Source organism: Centroberyx gerrardi, chromosome 1 (assembly GCF_048128805.1).
Source record: "Centroberyx gerrardi isolate f3 chromosome 1, fCenGer3.hap1.cur.20231027, whole genome shotgun sequence".
NCBI lineage: Eukaryota > Metazoa > Chordata > Actinopteri > Beryciformes > Berycidae > Centroberyx > Centroberyx gerrardi.
This window is the reverse complement of record NC_135997.1, coordinates 15823268-15851136: the sequence shown is the minus strand read 5'-3', so window position 1 is coordinate 15851136 and position 27869 is coordinate 15823268. Positions and strand designations below refer to the sequence as shown.

The window sequence follows — 27869 nt, the reverse complement described above, 5'->3', positions numbered from 1 at the left end:
CCATGTAAAAGACATTTCTGCAAATGATCACTTATAGGAGAATCTCGAGGGAAACTGGTTGCTATTTTAAAACACAAGGACCATGAAAATGAAACACTGCTTATGAGTTTAATCCTGCATAGTGACGTTCACATGTGTGGAGCAAAGCTGTGGTACATTACATTGTTGGAGCAAGGTTAACGGAAGCTAGGAAAAGGTCAATTGCTTAAGCTTGCATGAGTGTGTGTGTGTGTGTGTGTATGTGGGTCTTACAATACAACTCTAAGGTCTGAAGACACTCATGCCACAAGCACAGTTTGAATAGTGCTTCAGCCTGTAGAGGAACACTTCATGATGGCACACACGCTGCTCAACCCGCAACACAACACAGCAGGGAGCGGGGTCAGTCAAATGCAGAATGTGAAATTGATCTCTTGAAGGTGAGATGAGAGCCGCAAAATAGCCACAGAATTCACAAAGATCCAAAAATGACACAGAAAAAGCAATCGCAAGGACACAAAGGCAAATAACGCTAAAAGTGGATCATTTACTATCAGTTGCCCGCTGATAATTAACTCAAGATGGAGATTGTGTGAGTGCAACAGAATATGGAAAATTAAACATTTCCAGCTCAGGCAAAACCACTATATAGTCCTACCCATCTATAAAAATACTTTTCAGTGATGATCACATCCAATGAGTAAACCAGGGAATAAATAGTGAATGTACACAAAACAACGTCATTGTTCTTTATTCTTTCATAAAACATCAAAGAAATGAAAGACTGCATTGTATCATGGATACAGCTGTGGGCTGATAACGGTGGAGGGACGCATTTTGATGGAGCTGAAGGAAGGGTTGTCTTGGGAGTCTTAAGCCTTATACAAGTTCTCACTCTAGTGGTCTGTGGATGAACTGCAAATGAGTCTGGCCATGTTGGGAGGGACAAAGCCTGGTCCCAGTGAGAATGCGTTTGCTTGCGCTCGTATGGTTCGGGTCCGGTGTGATACTGAGCCAGGAGGAGTCCAGATGGTCGGCGGGTGTTAAGGGTTTTTTAACGTCCAGGAGGAGTTCTACAGTCCGAAGCGGGCCGGGGTGCGCTTGGGGGTCATGGGCGCCTCTTCTCTTCTTCCTGGAGTGCAGATTTTCACTGCCCTATATCAAGAGAAAAGCCAGAAGTTTCATTTGCTGTGCGAATTTGTAATAATAAATACTATTCTTCTGCTTCATCTTGCATTCTATTGCTCTGTAGAGTCAAACGGCACTCATCATCTGTTCCAATAGGCCAGCAGCTGTGGTTTGAAGCTATGGTTGGACGAGGCTAGTAAGAGAGGCTGGGGAAGGACTGGCCAGTGCTGCTGGAAGTGAGCATGAGAGCAGCAGGGACGGGAGCAGAGTGAAAAGGCCGGTCAGTGTCTCTGTGGAGAGCGGTGGTACGCAGAGCCTGACGCCTCTGACAGCACAATCTATCATCTTTAATTACAGCAGCGTGACACCCTGACACTGCCCACTGTTCCCTCATCTCTTTCTCTCTCTCCCTCTCTCTCTCACACACACACACACACACCTGCAGCAATTACAGCCATCAGGCCATAACCCCCCTTTGTCATTGTGTCCCCTTCAGTCCTGTCCCCCCATCCGCTCACCCTCGTCAGGTAAAATTATAGTGGTTCTCTATAGATAAGGACACCACTGGCTTGATAACACTGATGCACACAAATGTAGACATATATGTACAAGTGCTTGCACGCACACACACACATATACAGGAGTAAGGAGGAGATGAGTGGCTAAGACGGACACACATCTGGCTCTACAGGGTCTTAAGTGCTGCGCCTGAGGGCCACTCTGCTCTCCATACGCAGCTGCACCGGCTCTCACAGCAAAGCCAACTCTCTTACTACTGATGCGGTTACGAAACTCTCGCTCACTCTGTTCTAATGCACAGTGAAATCTCAGAACAATGACCGGGCCTTTTGCTAATTCACACCCCTGATGTGTGCTGGCGAGAAAGGGAGAGAGGTGATAGGCAGCAGGCATATGAGGGCGTGCCGGATGGAGCGCTGCATGCTGGTCAATGAACGCGCTGTGTGGCCCGCCAGAGGACAAAAGGCAGCCAGGAGCCCAGGAGAGCAGGCCGCCTTCATTATCGCACATCCAACTTCCTCTGCTTAATCTAATTCTTAATCCTGCACCTCGAGTGTGATTATTTTCAACGGATCTGTCACAGATGTGGTCACACAAACTCGGATAGATAAACCGGCCGATTAATTAACAATAAAAGTTTTTTTTTTTTTATCTACGTCTTTATAACCTTATTTCTCTTCTGCAAGGCTTGAGGATGGGTGTGAAATTAATTTTTTGGTCTAATTTGAAAATGAATGTTCCCTCCTTTCACTGCTCTGCTACGGCACAATTTAAATTGCTGCAGTAATGGGGGTCAGCCAGGAGTCAATATTATTTCTTTTTGTCTCGTCTGGAGGGACCAGAGGTGAGAAAAGCTCATCATGAAGAGTGAGAGAGGTGGAGTAGAGAGAGTGCGAGAGGAGGGGAGAATGAGAGAGAGGGAGGGGTGAAGATATGGACGGGCAGAAAGCTAGGTAAATTAAACAGTTTCTATCTTGGCTGCGTATGGAAAATGAGGGCCACGGGGAACCATTGTTAGATGAGGGGATGTGATGGGCGGAGGCGAGGGGAGGAGAGATGGCCGCTTGCTTACCTAACGCTGCCGGCGTTACTCTTCTTCTCCTGCTCCTCTCGGCGCGTTCGCAGCTGCTCCTCGGCCAGAGACATCTCCTCCTCCATGTTGGTGATCTCCTCCTTGGCCCGGCGCCGGTTCTCCTGGAGGAACCACACAAACACACAGATGAGAGGGAGGGAGTGGTGAATGAAGAGAAAGAATAAAATCTGAACAAAAGCAGGGGAGGAGAGTATGAGGTGCGCAAGGTACAGAGATATAAAGTGCAATGAGCGGCTACCAGCCTCCTGTTGTCTTACCTGTCTGCTCTTCCCCGCATGTTTGATGCTGTAGAACATGGGCCCAAGTTCTGCCAGCCACTCTCCATCCACCGCAGTCACACACTGCATGTACTCCTACAAGACCAAGCACGGGTTAAACATCAACAACACAGATATCACAAATCTTTTTTTATGCCGGCCATGTGCTGCAGTCAACCGTCTTTACCTTGGTGGTCATGACCAGCTCGTGGTAGGTGATGTAGTCGGGGGTGTAGCCCATACCAAACAGGGAGCTGGTAGGGTGCAGGTGGCACGGCATGCCGGTCCTCACGTTCACATACTCGCCGATACCCTGGGAGCAAACACACACGCAAATAATAAATTAAATATTCACCGCAGATTTTGTCTCAACTAGGTTAGGAAAATAGGACACAACCTGTTCTAGCTTGCCTAAGCATAGGTCTAAACCTGTGTGTGTGTGTGTGTGTGTGTGTGTGCAAGGTTATCTGGGTTAATTTGTTTCTCCACCTGGCCGAGACAACAGAAAAACAAATAAAAAGTATCTAATATTGCTGCCATGGGCTTGGGTTAGCTGGCTTCTCATAAGTCAAATGGAGAACCCTTGATTAAACAGTCATTTTTTCAATTCCCTTTCAGATTTTAGCACTGTATTAATGTAAGGGCCAGATGGGATATTTCACGACTCTGTAATTACGCTGCTATAAATCTGCCACAACCATGTGTTAGGCCTGGTGCCCTAACACATTAACTGGGGAAAACCCTGGAGGGCGGGCGGCACCTTGAGTTTGGCGGCCTGGTGGAAGTAAGCGGCGCAGATGCACTTCCTGATGATGTCCCAGTCGGAGCCACAGGAAATCAGGTTCATCCTCTGCTGCACCATGATGTCCTTCAGCTGGGAGCGCACCTCACGCACCTGCACAAAAACAATACGCATAAGACAACAAGCCCTAACTGCTGAGAGCAAACTAAGGGTGGGCTTCCAAAAATGTATTCACATAGAAAATATATCACCGCTGTCATATGAAAACCTTGTATCTCCCAGAATTCAACTTTTCAGGAAATAACATATTCTGTTATATTTGCCGATTGACAGCCATAACATTTTGAAATAATACAGCAGGACTATGAATAGATCTCATAGGGCCTGGAACTTCAATCTGCAAACATCAATCAGACTTCAAAGGAAAAACTAGCATACAACCAAAATTTGAACTGTGAGGTTTCCATGTGACAACGCCGATATGCTAGAAAGTATCTAACGAAAACAGAACCACAAGTTTCCATCCGGGGGACAGAAAGGAGAGGCAGCAGTGGTCTAGCGGTGGGAGTCGGACCTTGCGCATGGCCTTGGTGTGGATGAAGTGCTCGTTGCACCAGATGCTGGAGTAGTTGTTGTTCTTCCACTGCATGTAGACGTTGAGGTAGGTGAGGTGGTCGCTCTCAGGGACCGAGAACTTCTCCCTCACCTGGTCGCTCTCCTCCTCACGACCCTGGAGGGACAAACACATGGAGTTTCTATACGAGTATAACGGATTCAGTTCAGCTAAGGGGTTCATTTTTAAGTTTGCTTTTTCTTCCACTGTAGCCCACTGTAACATCAGAATAACATTAAACATGACAAAAAATACATCAATATAGATGCAAATAAATGGATAAAACTTCACTGCTGCACCATTTCATCCATTTCTCACCTACATTATATATTGTCATGATAATACTGAGCACAGGTACATGCCTCAGTTACGTAGGCCTGGCTTATATCAACTATGTACCTTAGGTCTGTAGAAAATGGCCGGCACGGACAGCATGGAGACGATGATCAGGATGTCAGCGCTGCAGCCCATGTCGCAGGACACGATCAGCATCTTGGACAGGGCGGGGTCCAGGGGAAACTCCACCATCAGACGGCCCGTCGGTGTCAGAGCACCTGAAAAGACGAGTGGGGCGAACAATTGCGCGGTTAGACACAAAGAATACAAAAGTCTATGAGACATGACGTATGGAAGGAAGGAGGAGCACAAGACAGGTGCAAATCTCCCTGTCCTTAAAGAGCCTGTTGGCATGAGGGAGAGGGCGACGCAATGTGACACTTGTTTGTCTAGAGAGAGGAAGATGAACTGCTGACAGCTGAGAATACTTGTAGAGGGAAAAAAAAAAAAGACTTCGATCAAAAACTTTGCCAGTTCTGATTTAAATGATTAGATGACAGAGTGTAAGAAGCTTACGAGAAGGAAGAGCAGAGAGGCAGAGCAGCCAGTTTGGGGCAGGTAAGCCTTAATCAGAGATAATCTGCTGTTAACACACCATACAGGGAATCATCAAAAGTCCCCCCTTATCCCCAAATCCCTAAATCCCTAGGAATCTGGCTAAGATGAGACAGAGAGGAGACCCAACCAGTCAAATCAAACACAGGATCAGGTACTAGGCAATTACTCCACTGGCTAAACCTCACAACTTCCTCTTCCAGCCTTGTTTGCGGTGTCTGTATCATCACTGCAACAACCTTTATAGAAGCTAGTCTCCTGCCTGTGTTTGTGGCGTCAGCATCACTATGGAAGAGGAAAACACGGCACACATAACAATATTCTCTGTCACAGCTTCATCTTAAATGGAGGAAGATCTATGTTGATGCCCAATACAAGACTGGTCTAGTCCAGGAGAAGCCCGCTACCCACCTGTGTTGTCCAGAGCTCCCAAGATCCAGAGCTGGTACATAGAGTTGAGCATGTTGTCCTCGGGTGGCGGGTCCATGAAGTGGAAGAGCAGCAGGTCCTGGACGCCCAGAGACTTGAGCAGCAGGACGACGTTGGCCAGGTTGGTCCTCTGGATCTCTGGTATGGTGGTGGTCAGCATCTCGTTCTTAAAGGCGCTCTGAGTGTACAGCCTGAAGGGAGACAAGAGCACACGGACAGACAAACACACAGACACAGTGAGAATATTACGTGAATCTAATGAAATAAGAATGATGTTATTCTAAAATGTAATTATTGTAAACTGAAACACTGCACAGCTTATAATAAACCATTATTTATTATAAGCTGAAACACATGGCCATAAGGAACGTGCTCCTCTGGGCCATCTCATTAGGACCAATTCTATGAGACTCCAATGTGAATTATTTTCCTCTCCAATATGTGCTAATATGTCAGTGCGAGTGTAATTGAGAGGCACAGGTTAGGCGCAACCCTGGTGCAGAGGAAAATTTTACCAAGCTACAATCTATTTGGGTAAGGGTAAGCCTAACTTAAAGTGAACGACCTAACTTAACAACGCCGCTCTCAGCCATTAAAGATATCTGATGTCTGCGCTTATTATTACAGAATGATTAGGATGTGTGTGGTTGTGTGTGTGTGTGAGGCTGGAGCTTTGCGCGTGAGCGTCTGTGGTCACAGCTAAGAGGGTCTTTGAGTGGGGAATTCTCCACGCAAAGCGGAGCAAGCCAGCGTGACTTACTTTCTCCTCTCTCTACATCAACTGCCACTCAAACACCTTGGCTCCACTCGGTGTAAAGCTCCACTCACAAACTGATTCTTCACAGATTTGTGCGAGCTCCTGTGTATGAGCGGGGGTAGGATTAATCCTGAAATATGTGGGCTTTCATAAGCATCCTAGCTCATTAGCAATGCAAAATGTATGAGTGTGTATGTGTGTGTCACTCTATCTCTGCTTAAGTAAATGTGGCAAAGGAGGGAGAGAGGTCATGTGAAACCTCTGACAGGGTCTTTTGTGGCACATTTTCCCTGCTGTAAACAGAGTTAAACTGCATGAAATCCTCTGGAGATTAGGATTCTGGCCCTCTCTCTTCCCCCTCCTGCCTCTGACTGTCTTGAAAGCGCGGTCATGTCGCACATCAAGAGCCCTGGGCAAACCGTCTGAGGAGGGCGCTGATCTCAATCGGCTGAGGGATGAAAACACACTGACAGCAGCATTACCAGCAGTTATGTTAAAATGTTGCTACATTTTTTGGGGGATGCAGAAGGGCTTCAATGAGATAGGAGGCTAAATGGAAAAAAAAAAATGTTTAATTCAGGTGGTTTATTTCTGCATGTGGGCTAAGATAGGCATGAAAGAGGGAAGATAATGTGCATTCAAGGGGTTGTTCCAGCCCTCAGCAGGAGGCTGTAAAAGAGAATGACAAAATGAGAATGTCCTCCCTTTCTTTGAGACTCTTGATGTTGACAGCTACCAGCTAAGAGAATAGCCTTGGACAGTGGGACTTAACACCAAAACCTGCATTTGGCAGACCTGTGAAAAGTTAACGACAGGATGACTGCAACTTGAAATAGACACAGAAACCTGTCTTGCCCTCTACGGTTTATTAGGAGATCACTAGCTGAGATCACTGATCAACAAAAAATATCAATGCAGGGCTTAAAGCTACACTAAGTTGTGATTGTCCGACCACTAGAGGGTGACAGAAACCGCAACACATTTGTAAACACACACAGCAAAACTGCTAGGCTACAGAAGCCCTTTAGGACAAACCGTGCATAAAGGCCTAATGGCTAAAATAAACGTACCTATGGAGGAATGTCACCAGTTACCAGTCTCTCTTTGCCATATTTTTCTCCTGCTGAAGGCTACATGTCCCACAAGGACAAGTGAAGAGGTAGGTAGCAAGTTTACTACTTGAAAAGGTTTACTTGCTCGCTTCATCGATTCCGCCATTACGAGAATTTTTTTCAGGGATGGGTGGGGGAGAGCGCCGCTTTCAAAAAGCGAGGGAGAAGACGAGCTAGTTTTAAAAAAAGGACGAACAGGACAACAAGCTTTAGAAAAGAGGTGAAAACAACAACACAGCTGGCCCGTGTGTGTGGCTGTTTGTTTATATGATTATGTCTCACGGAAATCTCCACGTAGCACGCGTTAGTTTCAGGATTGGTTATAGGGTCTGAAATCGCTTATTGCAGGTTTAATGTTTTTCTAAACACGCTACTGTTTGATAAATCTGAAAATGTCACTATTGTGCAAATAAGTGCATTGGAGAACATGTTTTAGAGAGCTGCTCATATGAGACCTCCTTTACATCTAGCAATTGCATGCATCCTGGATGATTGGATTGTATTCAGATAGAGCTTAACCACATAAAAAAAGATGCATGGGACATCTGATCATCCAAACCACCACCTGAGGGGGTCAGAGATGCATTTGGCCACATTAGTGTATAAAAGCAACTGTGTTTCTAATCCATGCTCAAATAAAGTCCCACTGACTCCTGGGTTTGCATGCTGACGACCGATAAGCACTGAACACCGTTGACAAGTGGTTCGAGAGGGGAACCATACACCAATTCCAGCTTGGGACTCTCGGCATGTGTGTCTCTCTCTGTGTGTGTGTGTGTGTGTGTGTGTGTGTGTGTGTGTGTGTGTGTGTGTGTGTGTGTGTGTGTGTGTGTGTGTGTGTGTGTGTGTGAACGCCTGAATGTCCTGACAGCAGACAGGGGGCATTACCTGTAGCACTGCCCCGGTCCTGTACGTCCTGCTCTGCCAGCACGCTGGTTGGCATTAGCCTGGCTGATGGGATAAACCTGTAGAGCGTCCATTCCAATGCGAGGGTTGAACACCTGGTTACAGACACAAAAGGAAGTGAACAATACAAGGAGAGTGGGTCAGCTTGGTTAAATATTGTACAGAAGAAAGGACCTATGATGAAAGTAAAAATTCAGTGAGGGCTGAGGGAGTACCTTTAGTTTACAGTATCCTGCGTCCACGACAAACATGATTCCATCCACGGTGAGAGAGGTCTCCGCAATGTTGGTAGCAACGATGCACTTCCTCACGCCATCTGGAGCCTAGTAGTGGGCAACACAAAGGCTGTTAGTAAGAGGTTAACTAGAGGTTAAGTAAGATCATTCACACGTCAAACAAAATAAAATGCAGGGATGTTTTGTGGTTAGAAACCTTCTGGAAGATCTTGGCCTGGAGGTCAGAAGGCAGCTGGGAGTAGATGGGCAGCACAGCCAGAGGAGGAGCGCTCTCCAAGTCCTCCAACCGCTCAATGATCTGATCCGACGTCACCTGGAGGGACAGGGGGACAGGGACATGCCATATTTCCAACGTGACTTGAAGGCAGGATAAGACGAGGGGAATCTTTCGATTGACATTATGCCAATAAAGAGGCTAGAGAATATAACGCAAGTAACGACCTATCTGTTAGATTAGTCATGTGATCACTGTAATTGGAACAGTAATGCCTTACTTTAGTCCATTAAAAGAAAAAGTAATGTGATGTAATGTTACAGTAACTAATTACTTTGTAACGCATTACCCCCAACACTGCTTATTTTAACACAGTGAAAGCTAATGGTATATACAAGTCATGCTCTAAAACAACATGATAGTGTGGCGCACATGCAGTGTTAAGTGGTTGAGGACAAGATTTAAGACTCCTAATGTACATGTAAACATTTCTATGACGGTGGGGTTTGTGCCTATATACACATGAATATGTTAGAGCGGTGTGAGCGGTATCAATAGACAGGTCCCTCACCTCGATGTCCTCCTGCCCGGGCATAAAGATGAGGATGTCTCCCATCAGCCCACTGAGGTGGATCTGCAGCGCCTGCTTCACTGCTGCCTCCACATAGTCCTCCTGAGGAGTCTGCACAGCACACAACACACCAAGTCAGTCCACTAGCTAATCATACGGAAAGATTCAAAACAACACTAAAAGAAAATGGTCTATAACAACAGGAATACACTCAACAGAATTATTTAATTAATTTAATTTCTAAAACAGAAATTGGTAACCTGGTGCCTGTATAGGCCAAAAAAAAAAAAAAAACTTGTTGTAATATAAATTATCCAGTAGATGTCACACATCAACTTATACATTGTGTATATGGTGTTTTATAAATAGAACAGCTGTGTGTTGTAGTGAAAATTTGACTAAATTTGATACCAAACATAATTTTCTGTATTTGTCTGCCATATAGACTGCTCTTAAGGTTAAATATACATTTTAAAGATTAAATACACTTATCATTCCTATACCAGTTAATATTATTTTGAGAAAATATATTTTACTTTAAAGACTTATGAAGGCGAATGAATGACGTATATAAATAGAATTTAGACACAAGTCTTTAGAGATCTTCAGCATCGGTTTCAGTACATTAGGTGCGAGCAGTAGTAAATGAATTTGGATTAATAAGAAGCATTGTAGCTGCATACTAAATAATTAGGTAAGAAAAAATGACATAAATGTTCCAAAATCATGTGTTAATTTATGTAACTATCCTGAAGGCATTCAGAACACCTTGTTCAGTAAATCATTATGAGACTACTATTATGATTTGTGTTGGTACTGGGCTCTACTGCTGCATATAGAGGTGACAAATTAATGTAGGGCCATATTTTAGGGATGGCCAGTTTGGTGGCCGTCCACTGCCCATCACTACACTGGTGCTACAAAGAGGCCATGTAGCGCCTTGGCCAAACATGTGAACAGAGAAAGGAAGCACAACAGAAATAGAAAGATACCTTGCTGAACAAGATGTCTACTGGAAATGTTCTTCCTGGAATGTGGAATATGGGTACGTTGCCAAAAAATGCTGCAAATTTGTCTGAGTCCATAGTCGCAGAAGTGACTATGAGCTTCAAGTCAGAGCGTCTAGATACAACCTGGTAGAGAACAGTAGAGAGAGGAGAGACAGGGAGGAATTTAAAAAAGGTTTTATGACAATAACGTATTTACACCACAGACAGAAAAGGAAACAACGACTTCTTAGAGACAATAATTTATCATTGCAAACATACAGCAGAAATAGCTATGTGTCTGTTTTTGACATAACAAAAAAAAAACCCTCAGCGGGTGTTGGATAGTGTGCCCTTACCTCGCGTAGCAGGCCAAACAGCACGTCAGTATTCAGGGAGCGTTCGTGAGCCTCGTCCATGATAACAGCACTGTAGTGGTCCAGGTCCGACTCCCTCAGGGACTCTCTCAGCAGGATGCCGTCTGTCATGTACTTAATCACCGTTTTCTCTGATGTGCAGTCCTCAAAACGGATTGCATAGCCCACCTGCAGGAAAAATTGTCAAAACAATCAACTAAAAACAATCTGTATGGCTGCAAATTTAAAGAACCTCATTACAGTGTGACATGCTTAGGCATCAGAAAGAAAGGCAAACAAATTACACCTAATTAAAATCAAATGTACCAGTTAACTCCAGTCATCCTACCAACATTGTACTTTCTGACAAGTTTAAGTTTAACCTTCTCCAGTGTGACCCCTTATTGTTGCTCCCCAATGTTCCTCATCTCATGTCTCTGCCCCACTCCAGGCCACACACAAGACACCAAGTTAAAATGTGAGGCTTTATGTCTGTTTTCACTTTGGCCACTAGATGGCAGCGTTATACAGCGTATGACTTGCTATTCTGTTCCTGAGGGAGAAATCTGAAGCTGGACCCTAGGTCAGTGACAGTTAGACAGTAACCACTGTAAAAGCCTGTGTGTGTGTGTGTGTGTGTGTGTGTGTGTGTGTGTGCGTGTGTGTGTATTCAGACTGATGATCATTAACTCAAAGTGGGTTTAATAGTACTTATGAGTATCTAACTAATTGCAAACCTTTCATAATCTCTACAGAGCTATGGCTCTGAGCTATGGCAATCACTATGAAAGTCAGAAAGGCTGTCAAAATCAGCGATCAAATCCTATATTTCAGACATTTCCATAAAGCTATTGATCCCCTATAGCCTGAAATCGTATACTATGCATCAATCTTGGATTCACTGCCTCTTTTTTATGTGATATTCCTCACTGTCATAGCAAACACAGAAAGAGCACATGGTTTAGACGAGAATATGCCAGAATAGGTGAGAATAGGTAAAAACAGACAAAATAGACAAATGAGCAAGAGGGCGGGGGGTCATTTAAAATAGCTCCAGTGAACTCTTGTAATCATATCAAATAAACAATTCAAAAGTAGAAATTCTTTCTACCAATTCATTCATATTGAATTGGTACCAGATGTTCATAAGGGTCCCACAATCAGAGTTCCTAAGTATTCCCAAATGAAGTAACCGCTCGCTCCAGCAGCAGCCAACTGTCTCACCTCCTCTCCCAGGTTGCTGCCCATCTCCTCGCTGACTCTCTTGGCCACGCTCATGGCTGCCACCCTGCGGGGCTGAGTGCAACCCACCATGCCGTAGCTGGTGTAGCCATCCTCATGGAGGTACTGGGTCAGCTGGGTGGTCTTCCCACTGCCCGTCTCCCCCACAACGATCACTATGCTGTTGTCCCTGCAGAGAGATACGGGCAAACATGGAAGTTATAGTCAAACGTTTAGAAATCAAACCTCAGGGGAAGTTGATGAAATTAGTGTAAGACTAATCTCAGAAAGGCAAAATGCAATCACTTTTTTTACACAGACTGTCAAGAAAAATTTGTGAATGTGAAATTATTATTGCATTTCTATCATCTGTGACCTGTCAGGGAGGTCCTTCTCTGGGCGAAAGGTAAATACTCAAGGGATACATCCAGGTATCATAGACCTGGTATCATGTAAAACGCTTATTAAGTGACGATGGGGGATGAAAATGGGTATGAGACCAATGAACACAGACCGGGTATCAGTACCTTATGATGTTAAGAAGCTGCTGTCTGACGGCAAAGATGGGCAGGTACTGCCTCTGCTCCAGGAGGCTCTTCTTCTTGGCAAACTCACTGCTGGCCTCACTCTTATCTTTCATGTGGTCTGCAAATTTCTGCTCTGCTCTGTAAGGCAGACAGAGAAAAATCAGTGAGAATTGATACAGGCAGGCAGGTTACCAAACAGTTCGACTAATAAACACCAACCAATAAAGTTTAATCTAAATAACATTTAGCTAAAACTGTTGTGTGATTTAGCAGGTGAGGCGAACATCATCAGAATTTGGTTACCTGTAGTCTACTTTGCCATCCTCGCCTACCGGCTTGCTCTCTTTGCCGTCTGCATCCTCCGTCTTCTTGATACCCATGATGTCCCCCAACTTTGTACCTGCCAGTTCCCAGTGTTTGTGCTGTGCCTGAAAACATAAGCGAACATTCAGACAAATTCCATCATGTGATTATGAAGAAACACAAATTTAAAAGAAAGTACTGTAGTCTAATCCAGTCTCTATCCTTCATTAGACAGCTCTGTTGAACTCCACAAATCCTAATTCACTGTGACAGTTCACATGGTGTGCGGTCAACTGTACTGTGAAAGGAGTATTACAGTAACCACTATTGCATATTGAGGCAATCAGTCACTAAATATAGGCCGAAAGACTTACTAATTAAGTAAACAAAGACTGAATTTCTGTGAATGAGTCCTACCAAATGACTTTATCCTGCAAATATTGAAGCAGTATCAACATGTTATTTTATCAGGTTTGATGCTTGTAAATTTACATGAGCAGGCGAAAATTTAAGACTGTATGTATGGGAAACACTGCAGTATCCCCTCTTATACTGGTGTACATCCATCAATATTTTTATCAGTGTTAATACTGTATTTTTATTAATAGCACAGTTAGGCCACTGACGGTCACAAAGCAAGCCTACCTTCTTGCGTTCTTTCTGCTCGCGATGTTTACGGACAAGCTGGCTGCCCTTACGAGAGATGATGGCCATGTCAGAGGTCGCATCTTTCACGGGGATGATAGGCTCTGGCTGCAGTGGACAGACACACACACACACACACACACACACCAACATGTCACAAAAACAAACTCCACTGGTATAGTTTTGACATAAATGTGACATTTAACCCACTTACTCCACAGAATTATTGCAGCAACTTGAACGTCTACCTCAACGATATAAGCCTTTCAACATGAACTGTTCTGGTCTTGTTTACCTGCTTAGTGAAGACTATTCTTCCGTCCAGGAAGGGAGGGACCAGGTTGTGAACCAGCAGGTGAACCTTTGCGGCATTATCCTCCTCAAAGTCCTCGTCCACCTCCAACCTCTGCACCACCCCGCTGGTCAGCATACGGTTAGTCTCCCACCGCTCGTTATCCTGCCAGAAGAAACACAGCCCGTTAATACAGAAATACAAACACAGATAGATGCACTAACAAGACAAATACATGAGTAAGTACACAACCATAGCACACAACACACACACACACACACACACACACAAAGAGTTCTGATGAGGCCGACATATAGCGCTGTTGCTGTACCTCGTTGATCTGTCGTTTCTGGGCAGATATCCGTTTCTGTGTCTGCTTCTGGAGGATCTGCTCTCTCTTCTTCACATATTCATCAGAGGTGGCAGTCAAAGGGTTGTGGAACTCGTCGTAGCCTTCATCCATCATGTACCAATCTCTGTCAGCTTGCTGCAAAAACAGTCGGAGAGTTAAAAAGACTTGAAAAACGCACAAGAAAAACTTGTAGCCAAACATAAAATACATCTACTCACCTTCTGGTCCTCTTCCCACTGTTCCTTCTCATCCTCATTATCAAACATAATGCCCTCCTCGCCATCTCCCTTCTTACCTGAAGCACAGAGACAGAACAAGAAATGTTATCGGACACATTCAAAACTTTCGTGTCAGTACAGAATGGCTTGTTTTTGCGAATAGTACCTTTTCCTTGTGACAAACGAGGCGTAGAACCTAAATGCTTCCTGTCATTGGCCCACTCGTTATACTTGTAGGAGGGGGTGGGCAGGGGCGTGTCGTCAGGGTAACGGCCTCTCACTGACCTGAGAGCAGAGCAGAGAAACATTCATCATGTAGGCCAAGAGTAACACTGATTCCTCACAAGCTATGGGAAGAATAAGATGAATAATCAGGACTTCTAAAAGCCTCTGAAATGTCTAATGACCGCTGTAGATCTTCGAATAGAACTAAGGCTTTGAGGCCAGGGGGATAAAAATGCAAGATAAAAATGACTGAATGACAGCTGCCTACCTGTCCCTCCTCTCACTGTCACGGACAGAGCGGTGGCTGCGCTCCGAGCGGTCCGACTCTCTGTTTGAAGGGGCGGGGGATGGAGACTCCCACTGGGAGTGCCGTGAGCTGGCGTAGCCGCTGTCGTCCTCATCCCAGTTGGAGCGGGACGGCGTGAAGGAATCTGTATTTTAAAAAAAAGGTAGGTTAGAGGGAGATAATGTTCTGATTCAGGGTCCTCAGTAAGTTAGGCCTTACATAAGTAGGACTGCAACTGATGATTACTTTCGTTATCGATTTTTTTTTGATTAATCGATTAATCATTTTGTCTATAAAATTGCAAAACTAATAACAAATACCCATCACAAGTTACCAGAGCCCAAAGTGATGTCTTAAAATTGCTTACTTAGTCTGACCAGCAGCCAAAACCCCCCCCCCAAATTTTCATTTTATAATGATATAAAACTGAGAAAAGCAAGCAAATCTTGTACCTGTAACATTGAACCTGTAACAAACAAATGTTTGGCATTTTCACTTGATAAATTAATAGTCAAAGTTATAATATATAAGCAAAATTATAATTGACTAATTGACCACTTGTTTCAGCACTATACATAAATTGTGATTACATGGATTTGATTTGAATCTTTACTACTCTGTGGATGGAACCTTTCCTATCCCACATTATTTCACTGTCTACTGTCCAATTAAACTTTTGAAAACTGAAAAAAAAGCCAACCTCTGGGGCGCTGCTGTGGCGTAGGGGGCTCGTCTCTCTTACTCCCCCGGCTGATGCGATCGGACCAGCCGTCTCTCTGTGAGCGCTCACTCCTGTCACTGCGCTCCCCGCGCTCCGACCGGCCGCTGCTGCTGCCGCGGCTGTGGCTGCGCTCTCGCTCATCTGACAGAAAAAAAACCAGGACAGTTACTCTCAACAACCTGATTGCTGCTCTACGAGGTGAAACAGCAATGCTACTATGCAACCAAGTCATCCAAAAGATCTTTTCAATCACCTCTTTCGCTCCGTCGGTCTCTGCCCTTATCCCTGCTCCTCTCTCTCTCTCTGTCTCTCTCTCTGTCCCTTTCCTTGTTCCTGTCCTCTTTGGAGGAGGCGTAGACTCCATGCTCACGCCTGTCCTTCTCCCTCTGCTGGTGTTTGCGACGAAACTCTTCGCTGACCCCTCCAGGGTTGGAGGGCGTCTCAGAGCCAGTCACACGATACTTCCTGCTGTCAAGAGGAAATAAAATATTGTACATTAGGCATTGCACAGTAGGAACTGAGCTTTTCCAGAGTGACCCGCAATAACTAAAATAGTAGTCTAAGTATGTTTGTGTCGATTCATTTCAGTCATCCAGGTACTAGGATGCCCAAAACTAAAAACCAAAATCCACTGGACTTAAAACTGAAGAGTTGAAGATGTTTCGCCACTCATCCGAGATGCTTCGTCAGAACAAAGCCTCCTGGATGAGAGGTGAAACGTCTTCATCTCTTCAATTTTAAGTCCAATGGATTTTGTTTTCATTTCCTGGACAGTTGTTTAAGTAATAATCTGTACATCACTTCAGGGAGCCCAGTAATAAATCAGAGCAAGGGGAAACAAGAAAATACTGAAAACACTATAACAATAAAGATAAGGGTTGTTTTTAACACTCCATTATGTTGACAAATAATCTGCAAATGTTAAAATGCTCAAGTTCTGCTTATGAGGGTCACAATCAAGTTTCTTGTAACAAGCTCTGTGAGGACACCCAGTCTTACCTCTCCTTCTTAGCACCCTTTTCCTCCTCATCGTCTTCATCATCATCATCAGACCCAGAATCACTTCTACCTTCTTCCCAGTCCTTGTAGGATGAAACCTTTGATTTCTTCCTCGCCGTGTCATCTCCACCAGCATCTGCCTGCTCCTTGCTCTCACGCTCCTTCCTCTTCTGGGCTGCCAGCAGGTCCAGGCCCAGTAACGAGGTGCGCGGAGTGGGCGCCCTGAAAACATGGGGCTCCGCTGCAGCACTCTTCTTCTTCACTATCAGCCCACCGACCTGAGCAGTTGGATCGCTTCCTTCCAGTCTGTGCATGGACACGTCATCGTCCATTATCTGTGGGGAAATAACAACATGTGTAGGCAGTGAAATCATGTAATGTTAGTGAATATGAACTTATTATGGAACTATTTGGGTCAGCTAATATAACGTGAAACTACTTCCCGGTAACGTTACACGATAGCATTTAGCCTACATTAGCCATGTTGCCCACGGCACCGACAGTAAAACCTAACGATAACTACCCAGTTGTTTCTAAATAATGTATTTAGCTTTTAGTAATTTAACATAAACGGCACGTACCTCAGTTGGAGCAGCTAACTTACCGTTAGCTAGCCAGCAAGCTACCAGGCGCTATCCTGACAGGGCCGAGCGGCAGTCTCTGTTTGCCGCGTGTGTTTTTGGCTCCCAAATCTAGAAATTGTTACATTAAGTTAATAATTTGAGATCAGATACGTTCCGTTAAGTAATTCAGGAAATACTGAATTGTGTTTGTCACTCGAAATGATTTAAATTAGCCAATACTGTGGCCATCGTACACAACGCGTATTTGTTTACAGACCAGGGGGCTGCCATTGCAATCCCACAATTCCACGGGATTACGGCAAAGAAGCTAAAAAAAAGAAAAGAAACTTTATTTAAAATTGTAATAAAAATACACACAGAGAGAATTACACACGCATATTTATTCTAAAATACAAATGTGAACAAAATAGGAGAAAAAATAATGAAATACAAAAGGGCAACTGCACAGAAAAATTAAAACGAGAATAAAAACAGAATCAAATCAAGCCCAAAGTGTGTTTTAAAAGTTTCTTATAGACTGGATAGGGGGATCTTACATAAAACACATGCTATATCACTACAAAGCTTTAAATAGACAACCGAAATCAACTCAATGGTATAGCCCAAGAGATATTGATTGTAGTTTCTATTGGAGAGGAGAAGCCAGATCTCTCATTTGATATAACAGAGGAAACCAGAACAGCCTCAGAAAACTGAAGAATATACTGTATATCAGGTGCAGTTCTTCTGATAACCTCTGCCAAGAACTGTAAATTGATTTACAGTGCGATAGTGGAGTGGTGGCACACCAAATAAATCTTAAATTAAAAAAATTTAAAAAAGACATGAATTTAACTGAGTTGTACCAGATCTTTATTGATGGTCACATCAGGCTAATGTAGCATAAACCTTGTGTGCATAATACTTGTGATAAAAGGGCAATTTTTTAAATACCTCTGGATTATTACAGATTGCCCACACAGTGCTGTGAAATTAAAAGCAATTACATTATGACCAGTACAAATCACATATTGCAGCAGCAACATCAGTGGAAAGCATATACATTGATCACAGTTAGGTAAACATGACATTGGGAACCTTGATGAATAAATAAAGAAATAACATGTAGATTGCAAACACACAGACAGCACCATGTTCAACACAAGAGAAATTAACATTAACACCGTCAGCAGCAACATTTTGAGTGATGGTGTGTGTGAACCCTCACTGACCCCGAACGTTGCATTGAATTATTAATTTATCTTTGTGACAGTAGTTTAGGTAGATTGCCATCTAGTGGGGTTACAGTGAGGTGAATTAAATCCAGACTCAGGTCAGATGTATTCAGAATCAGACCCATCTCTGAATAGACAGCAGAGAGGCTGTGATCCGGCACTTTGCAGGGCCGGGGGTGGGGGTTGAACTTCAAACCTTATACAGCCAAAGTTTTTGTGCTCCCATTCCACGAATAGAAATAATTTAACTGATGAGGTGGCTGTACCGAGCGTTGTTTCTATCTCCAGTAGGTGGTAGGTATCAGACATACACACATTGTGTTTTTGGCAGGGGCAGAGCGTGAAACACAGATATTATATATGCAAAGAAACTTGCTGTGGAATTATATAGCTTGGTGGGGCGTTTAGCATACATGTCTTACACTGTTATCTTGTTATTGAAACCCTGACTTATCAGTAGTGTACATATGCTTCACGGGCCCCTATCAGTGCAGATCACATCAAACATAGTTGGATGGCACAGCAGCAAAATACACCACCAAAGTTATCTCCATGTGTTAAAATGTAAAATCACTGAAGTATAGCCTACAGTATATGTATAGTACATCCCTAAACATTTATAGCAATGTGCAGCCCCACTATGACTCCAAAAAATAAGGAAAAGGTGTCTGGGACTGCAGTCAGTGTGATTTTATGGTTTTATGGGTACACTTTCATGCCCAGAGCTTGTTAGTCTGTTAGTCTCCCTGGGTGGTATGTAGGCTACCGGACAAACATTTTAGGCATCACAACAAATTCAACGTCAATGGAGCAGCTCCAGTAGGTATGCACATAATTGATGACAGCAAAGATAAGCTTTTGTTCTCTGTTTTCTAGCTCTTAGAGGTGTGCATGGTCACAAATGGTTTCATTGCCCCAGTTCATACAAATATACACAGGTCTACAACATAATGGAAACTCTTCAATTACGTAGTATTCCCCTTCAACAGTTAAGCCAACTATGTGTCCTTTTGCCAGCCCCTTTGCAATAGAAACAATGATTTGTTCATTTGATCTCCAACAAATATCTCCACATACTCTTGCTTCTTGTTTACTAGAGGCTTTTGGCTTTGGAGGCTCAGATGATGAAAAGAGCTGGCATTCGCCTGTCCACTACAGAAGACACCGAATAAAGGTATCAGTCGATATGAAAAATTATAGCACTGCTTTGAAAACTCACCAAAACAGTATGGACTTTTATTTATTTATTTTTTCACAAACTCACACATACATAAAAGGCATGTTACATCACTGAAAAGCTCAGGAAATAATTCAGTGGCATGTACAGCTAGCCAACCTTTTCCATGGAATTAGGCTATTATATTATTATTGTCCTTTTCCAATTAAAAAAAATATATATACATTATAAATGCGCAATGAAAGCGCAAAGTTGACAGCCTTTGCATGCTACACGAAGTCTCGTGATCATCAAGTGGTCGATTTTTATTGGTTACCACTCTGAATCGCTCTGTTTCATTGGTCATTTGGAAAAGTCGGCGCGTTTTCATTGGATGGCAACATAAAGCTAATGTCATTGGCCCGTTTCACATGTCTGCTGATGTGCCGGTTAGGGTGGCTTTGTGCTAACATTGGTGTTTATGTTAAGTCGTTCCTAAGGTGTAATTACGAGCTTTACCAGGTAGCATTTGAAACTGGGTAAATACTGATCTAACGATAGACGTTGGGGGCATATTGATATCTGGCTAACACAAGCTAACGCTAGCTAGCTTCTCAAACGAGAGACTTGCAGGCTGTCAGGATGGGTGAGGAAATCAACGACAACCTTATCAACACAGAGGATGTATCTGCCACTAACGCCAATGTTGAAGAAAACGGTGAAACGATAGAAAGTGGAGTAAAATGTTACACTCTCGAAGAAATAAGAGCACATAATGTGAGCAAGGACACATGGCTTATCATCCACGATAAAGTATATGACATCACAGGTTTCCTTGAAGAGGTAAGAGACCATTTCTGCTAGGTGGTAACAGCGAGTTTAGCTTGCTTTGAGGTTAACGTTACCTGTAATAACCTTTGCTGTTAACGTTACCTGTAGTAACCTCAATGCGGCTAGGACTATTCCCTGGAATTAGAAATCGATCCACGTGACGTGTAACGTTTGCGTAACCTGACAGTCTGTTTCCACTCTAGCTAGCTGTTTACATTTTGTCACAACAACACTGTGTTAACATAGACCCCGTTACCATCTCGACCTCGGGGTTATAACGTACAAGGTTACGACACGTGTTACACTGCTTCATATTGGTAATTAGCATAGCTGGCTAATTAGAGAAACTATACACTGCTAGCAACAGAATTTATGTGTGGGTTCCCACTCTTGAGGTACTGTTAGCTAAAATTAGCTAGAAGTGCTATTGTTGTTGCTGAGAATTCAGAGATACTAAATGTAACGTTAATCATGCTTGAATTTAAAGTCAACTTAACCAAGCAGTGAGATCTGTATTGATATACATGATGAGGAAGAGTTGAGTCAGGTCATTAACCAGCTAACTATCCTACATTGTCCCGTTCTGTGATTTCAGCATCCAGGAGGTGAGGAGGTTTTGCTGGAGCAGGCAGGTGCAGATGCCACAGAGAGCTTTGAGGATGTGGGCCATTCCACAGATGCCAGAGAGATGCTCGAGCAGTACTACGTTGGCGAGCTTCATATGGTAATGTCAGGCCTCTTTTAGCCCTGAAAGACCCTACAGCCAAGGTATAGGCTCTTCTGAATGGCTTTGTCGTCTGTAGCGTCTTGACATGATGTCCATTCCACATCAGAAACAGCAGTTACATTCTTAACAACTAGCAATAAAGTCGCCAAGTTGACGTGACAGTGGTCATAACAGATGGTGCTAATTCAGTTTTTAAGGAAATCATTTGTAAATATATGGGGCAGCAGGATGGCCTAGTGGCTAGAGGGTCCGCCCTTCAACTAGAGGACTGGGGTTCAACCCCCATGTTGCTGAAGTGTCCTGGAGCAAGACACTGAATTTCAGCTCGAGAGGAAGTGTTGTGCAGCTAACCCTGTGTTCTGACCTCACTGGAAAGGGCAAGAGAAAAGAAGTATCACAGTATTCTAATTTTCATTTATCTACCATTGATGTGTCCATATGTTGCACTGGTGTGCACATACAGACAAGCACATGGGTTCCCTTTTCAGATTGAGAGAGTGAGATAGAATTTCTAAAGGGGCACTGCTAACACTGATCATCTGAGGAACTATAAGCCGAAAGGGGCATATAACCAGTCAGAAGGGCATTTATACCGCAGTATTTCCACTATATGCAGGCTATTCAACTCTGCGGCAAACTTGCAGCAGTACTTCAGACATACCATCAATAGTCCCCAGTCATAGCATTGTAATCAACCTAATCAAATTCATATGATCTTTTTTTTAGCACGTATGGAGTACTAGCCGCAACTTTGTAGAATAATGGCCGATAATGTCCATGCGTAAGAGCGGCACACGCAGCAAACTTATTCGCACTTTCTGGAATATGTACATGCGCGAAGTGACGTTGGCATAGACGGTAATGCATGCCTTAACTTTCTTCTAAAGCTTACACAGGTCAGCAGTGAGCATTTAAGAGCACAAGGTTGTTTTCACCCTCTTGATAAGCCTCCTTGTCTTATCCAATGTTTGCAGAAAAATATCTAACTTCAGGTGAAAAAAACCCCCAGTCAAAATTGTGAGAGATGCCATACTGCACTGAAAAACAGCTATTAGAGCTGGCATGTAAACATAATTTTACACCTAGGCCTTTTCACACTATTAACCCTCTATTAACTAACTTTGGCCTGAATATAGGCCATATTTTTAAAATAGCATGCCACACTTTCACTAAAGTGATCCTCAAAACTTCTTCCAGGGGTGCATGCCCAGGAAGAAGTTCATTTTGAAAAATAAAATGCTGACTGGAAGTTGATTTGGCATTATTGCTGGCTTGACAAGTTTAGAAATAGTCGTTTTTACAATTGTTGTTTGGAGGTGTTTATTTGAAGACTTAAAGACGGACACATCAAAGGTAAATAAATACATGTGCTCAGCTGTAGAACTGTATTAGAACCATGTTGTGACGTGAGGTGTAGTTGGAATTTCTGATACAGAGAAATTTTCATCCTGTCGAGGCCCATGGGTAAACAGAACCGTACAGAAGAGCCTGTGCTTAGGGTCTTTCGGCACCAGGCTACCAGTGAGGCACAGTCTCACACCTCAGCCTTGATTACATGAAATTGCTTCTGCTCAGCATAGGAAACAACACAGTGGCTGATAAGTGCCAAAACTGATCAGACGCTTTCACAATTCTACCAGCCAACAACATTTTTAGAATAGAGACGGACCTCCAACTGATGGTTAGTTACTTGCCAGAGTGTCTGATAGTGGAGACAAACTAAACATCTACAGCCAAAATTTCCCAGCATTTGGTGGGCGGCTGTTGGTAATTTCCCACTTGCTTATGCTGTGTTGTGCCTTAAAATGTTAGCTTAAATGATTTGGCTCAGTGAAAGGCTTATTGTTTTCTTGCATAACTGCAGAAAAAATATAGCTGAGGCATGATTCAGCGCTCTTGATTTTGTTATATCCTTCCTTCCTCACAATGGTAAATGCAAGGATTTGGAAAGTCAAGACAGGAATTCACTAATAAGTCAACATATGAAATAAAACATAGCATAGTTTGATGAATCAAGTGCTTAATCATTGACATCTTGTTACATAATGAAGCTAACTGCACAACATTGTTGAATACATTTTCTAGCTAAACTTGTGCACCAGTCACTATAGTTTTTGTTGGTGTGTTACAGATATCTAACATTAGCTCTGTTGTAAATGTGTGTGGTTTGTGGGCGTATGAGAATGATAGGCTGGACCCCCAAACTAATGCACAGCAAGGCTAATATATTCCTGTGGCCAACCAGCCATAGTCAGAGTAGAAATGGGAGTAGCTGATCATATCAGCCTCAGATCAAATAACACAGTCAGAGGAGACCACTCCTGCAGAACCAAGACTAGGTCAAAACCTAGTATATGGCTGGACCGTGTATGGGTGTGCCACGTGCCACAGCCGACCAATGGTGTAACTTCATCACTCAGTCAGTCAGTGACAGACATTTGCGTTTATAGGGCTGGCCCCGCTGTTGCGGTCCAGCCAAAAAGAATAGAATGTTACAACAGCACCTTGCTTTGAAGAGGCCAAGCTCCATTAAAGCAGATGGACTACGAAATGGTTTAAAGTCCAAATGGTCTATCAGAATGTTATCTGTTAAAGAGACCTATGTGCCACAGATTGTGCAGCTGTTAGTTTGCCCATTTAATTATTCATTCATATTAATATTATTTTATTTGTTACAATTTTACTGTCAGTTTATGTTGTCCTACTGTAAATTGTTCAATATTTATTTCAGGTACATGCACACAGTCAGAATGTTGGTGTCAGTGATAAATATAGGTCTTTTATCCAAAATATATTGTATGCTTTAGGTATTTTAGCAGCACACATAATATGAGCTGAAACAAAACAAGGTGCACCTGCACACTCCAGGTGGTACTCCCTGGTGGTCCTTCCCATGGGTGGCAGGTCCTACAGACTTCCTTAGCTGCACTGGGAGATCTTGCCAGAAGGACAACAGGCAGTGCAGCACTTTACAAGTCTAGTGGCCAGAATGAAACCATTCCTGGAAAGAAGGCACATGACGACACGTCTAGAGTTGCAAAATGGCACGTGGAAGACAGAGAGCATGGGGCAAAAGATTCTGTGGCCTGATAAAACTAATGTCCCAAGCTGACACAGACATATCCAAGAAGAATGTAGCTTTGTATCGACTCAAGGGGTTTAATACTTTATTTAAATTAGATTTCTGTATTTTATTTCCAATCAATTTGCAAAAATATCTAAAAACATGTTTACACTTTGTCATTGGGGAGTATTTTGTGTAGATTGTTGACAAAACAATCCGTTCTTTCCAAAACAATTCAATCCGGTCCATTTTGAATTCAGGCATCACAAAATGTGGAAAAAGTCAAAGGGGTTGAATATTTTTAGAAGTCTGAGTAATACAACATATTGCTGGCTGTTGCATTAGCCTACTCAGAAGTAGGTCAGCAATTTTGATCATATCACATCAAAATTCTGTCTAACATTAAAGATAGTGTGAAGATAGTAATGCTAATCGGCTAATAATTAATTTGATTTTCTTCTTAGGATGACAGAAAAAAGGAGAATTCAAAGGTAAGCTCCATTTTACGTTAATGATTTATTCAGTTTACGTACCTCACCTCGTCTTTACTGCAGTAGAAAGTGCTTTAGAATAACATAAAGCACTAATATTGTAATATTTGTGTCTGCTATGTAAGTGAATTTCATTTTTTGGCTAACTCGTGGTTGTAGCTGATTGTTTTTCATCAAGTGTCCAACTCAAAATCAAAATATACTCTATCTCTTTTTAAATCTGTGTTCCTTTTTCATTTTCTCCTACAGGACGTATGTAATTCGTCGTCAGGAGAGTCCAGGTCAGTCATGATGATGAAGCCCATACCAAATTCATATCTTAGTTATCATTGTTGCTGTGTCTTTTTGTTTCAATTATCCTGGCCCCAAAGTACTTTCTGTTTTTTCCATAGCTCTTGGACCACGTGGTTGTTGCCTGCTATTGTTGCAGTTGCTGTGGGAATCATATATCGCTATTATATGCTAGAGCACAAGTCCTCTTGAGTGCTGGCTTTCTCTTCTCATCTCATTCTTTTCATCTGGAGGCCTTGAAATGTTTGACCAAAACCTCCTCACACTGAACGCACACAATTAAGGAGTGTCTGCATCCTTTTGCAACGAGGAAGGGAAGGGAGCAGATGATATACTTTTATCCTTCTCCGTCTACGTAGACCTCATCAAATCAGCAGTTGGGTAGAGATGTTTCATAAAATTGTCTGCCTTCAATTTCTTTGTATTTTTCTCTCACTATGCCTGTTGTCACACTTGTTAAAATGGTGTCTTTAACTTGCCCATTCATATGCATTCGACAAAATTTGGTCTCTCTATGTTCATTTCCCATTTCCCCACCTCAAAGAAAGTTAATGTTTTTGCTAACAGCATGGTATATCATAAACCAACTCTACACAGTTAGACAAAATGGAAACATTAAAGGAGACGTTAGTATTGAGAAAGGTAATAGAATCGGGGGTAATATGTAAAAGGAGCTATTCTACCTTTACAAGCTACTGAATTATATCTTTAAATGCATTTCTTAAGTTTTAGTTGAGTGTGAGACTCACAAAATACTACTAACTGTTTGTTTAATAGGAACTATCAGTTTATTCCATTCACTCATTACAGCACAGTTCTGGTGTTATGCAATGGTTGGTTCATGTATCACTTGGTTGTAAATTCAGTATCTTTCCAATATATATATATATATAAAGGCAGTGTCAAATCTTTCTGTCTGTTCTTTTTTAAATTAGTGATGAATTATATTGTGTCAGTGATTATTTAAGGTAAAGCGTGTTCTAACTTGTTTCTTTTTTCTGCAGTTACCTTATCAGGAATCAAATGCTTATTTGTGCATGTGTTAAAAAATACCAGATCATGAGATCAATATAAATTTATGTAATATTTAATTAAACAATCACATATTTTACTTTCTGAATTGTTAACAGAACATCTGTCTCATACTATGCACACATTGATTTAATTGGTATTCCATGTAATATTTGAGAGTGAATGGTTTCTGAATGCAAACCCTGGAAGGAAGAGAAGCATTTGTTTGATTATTCTGTTTGTAAGTTGTATTACTGCTCACTATGCCATTCATTACACCTTATTTAATTCTTTTTTTCACAACTTTGTTTCATTGTTATGCAGTCAGCTTAATCGTATGTTTAGGATGAGTGGTACTGACAACACTGTCGCTGGAGGGGTTTGAATTGTATTGCATCAAGTCTGATGGGTGTTTCTTGTTTCACTGTTGTTGGTAAACTGCGGTGCTTGCATAGATAGGTATCTGTCTGTCAGTTTGTCACCATATGTGGTTATTTCAATTGCTCAACCACTTGAATTTTTTCAACCACATTGTTTAGAGCTAATGATATAGCAGCACCATGTTTTTGGTATTGGTCCGTTTTGCATAGCACTAACAAAATTGCTCTAAACTACTGAATTTACCATTATCTTATTCCATTTCACGATCAGAAAAAAAAAACATTCTTCCAACTACAAAGACCAAAACAATTTGAAACCCATTTCCCCCTTGTATCCACCTACATATTGAGCCTGAAGTTCTACAGCCAGTCAGGCTCAAGATTTGATAATTATGACATGCTGCTATTTTTACATGCTTCGAGAACATTATTACTTACTGATTGACATCAGAATTTGGTAGGTTGACCTTTTAGGATACATAATTGTCATCTTAATACATTTCAACTGCCATTTCCTGTCAAAATTACTTTCAATAAAATGAACCTTTTAAAAACTATTGGTAGTCTGACTTGTTAATTCCTGTTGAAATCAGAAATCGCTGTTGAGTCTTCTGGAGGAGTTGTGGGTCTAATTCAGTGAAACATTTGTGATGGGAGGAGCCCACTTGATAACCCCACACTCACACACCCAACCCAAACCTGATGTCCTCTATGGTCTCCATTGGTGGGTTACTGCATCATTCTCTTAACATCTGAATTGGGCTCCTGTATGAATGCTCACCTTGGATTTTGGCACAAGGGACTGTTACTGATCATATCCTGTGTATTGGTAAATGTCTCACCTTTATGCAACTTTGGAGGTTTCTACTTTTCCTTTAAATATTTATGAACTCGATAATGGATAGTATCCCATGACACTATTATGCTAATTTGAAAAAGATACACGTATGAAAAATTGAACAGCTGGGTTGAATTCCATGCTTAACACTTCTTCTGACACTTGGGTCAGTCTTGGCAAAAGTAGCTGAGATATGTGTTTATGAATACTTTGGCGACCAATTGCTATCAGCTCCCTTGAGATATAAGATAAGATGGTATGACATTTTTGAATAATGATTGCCTAACATCATAAGAGAGTGTAAAAACAATGGTAGGCAACAAACGATTAAGGGTGAGAAGAAAACCATTCTGCTGTTTTACTTTGTAGGGAGGCGAGTGGCTTACAGAAAAAATGAAGGAATGAATTTTCATGATTAGGTTTAATTTTGTTCAGTGTTTTCATCATCGTGTCGTGATTTGATGTTAAAATGGCAGAGTTAATGAAGTGCTTACCCACTTATATTTTGATTTGTTTTTCTTAGGTAACCATTTCATAGTGCGATATGAGTACAGAGTGAATGATACTTCAGGCCTGCATTTGCTTGCTCCTTTCAGGCACTTTGCTGCGGAAAGGAGCAGGTAGCAGTGATTGAAATTAAAGCCTTTCCATCCACATCCTCCACAAGAGCCCTCACAGGGGAGAGTGCCTCTGCCCAGCAAACC

At 42.4% G+C, this 27869-nt stretch overlaps 2 protein-coding genes across 3 annotated transcripts; one reads left to right on the top strand and one right to left on the bottom strand.

Annotated features, from left to right (window-relative positions):
- Window positions 1-219: 219 nt before the first annotated feature.
- On the bottom strand, window positions 220-17408 carry dhx38 (DEAH (Asp-Glu-Ala-His) box polypeptide 38). 2 transcript variants are annotated; one of them, XM_071909933.2, is made up of 27 exons: window positions 17160-17408; window positions 16579-16913; window positions 15833-16047; window positions 15559-15720; window positions 14841-15003; window positions 14514-14632; window positions 14348-14424; window positions 14109-14264; window positions 13781-13942; window positions 13486-13593; window positions 12841-12965; window positions 12538-12675; window positions 12014-12200; window positions 10793-10978; window positions 10440-10580; window positions 9448-9558; window positions 8859-8975; window positions 8642-8749; window positions 8409-8521; window positions 5634-5842; window positions 4731-4885; window positions 4293-4448; window positions 3737-3871; window positions 3164-3289; window positions 2977-3072; window positions 2699-2820; window positions 220-1134 (listed from the first exon to the last, which is right to left on the bottom strand). In XM_071909933.2, the coding sequence occupies exons 2-27, from the start codon at window positions 16908-16910 to the stop codon at window positions 1053-1055; spliced, it is 3801 nt and encodes a 1266-aa protein (XP_071766034.2). In that variant the 5' UTR covers window positions 16911-16913; window positions 17160-17408; the 3' UTR covers window positions 220-1052. The 2 variants fall into 2 exon arrangements, with proteins under 2 accessions (XP_071766034.2, XP_078138452.1); XM_078282326.1 differs by having other exon boundaries at window positions 15833-16044.
- Window positions 17409-19998: 2590 nt separating this feature from the next.
- On the top strand, window positions 19999-26868 carry cyb5b (cytochrome b5 type B). Its single transcript, XM_071909936.2, has 5 exons — window positions 19999-20375; window positions 20959-21087; window positions 24619-24645; window positions 24895-24926; window positions 25038-26868. The coding sequence occupies exons 1-5, from the start codon at window positions 20175-20177 to the stop codon at window positions 25126-25128; spliced, it is 480 nt and encodes a 159-aa protein (XP_071766037.1). The 5' UTR covers window positions 19999-20174; the 3' UTR covers window positions 25129-26868.
- Window positions 26869-27869: the final 1001 nt, after the last annotated feature.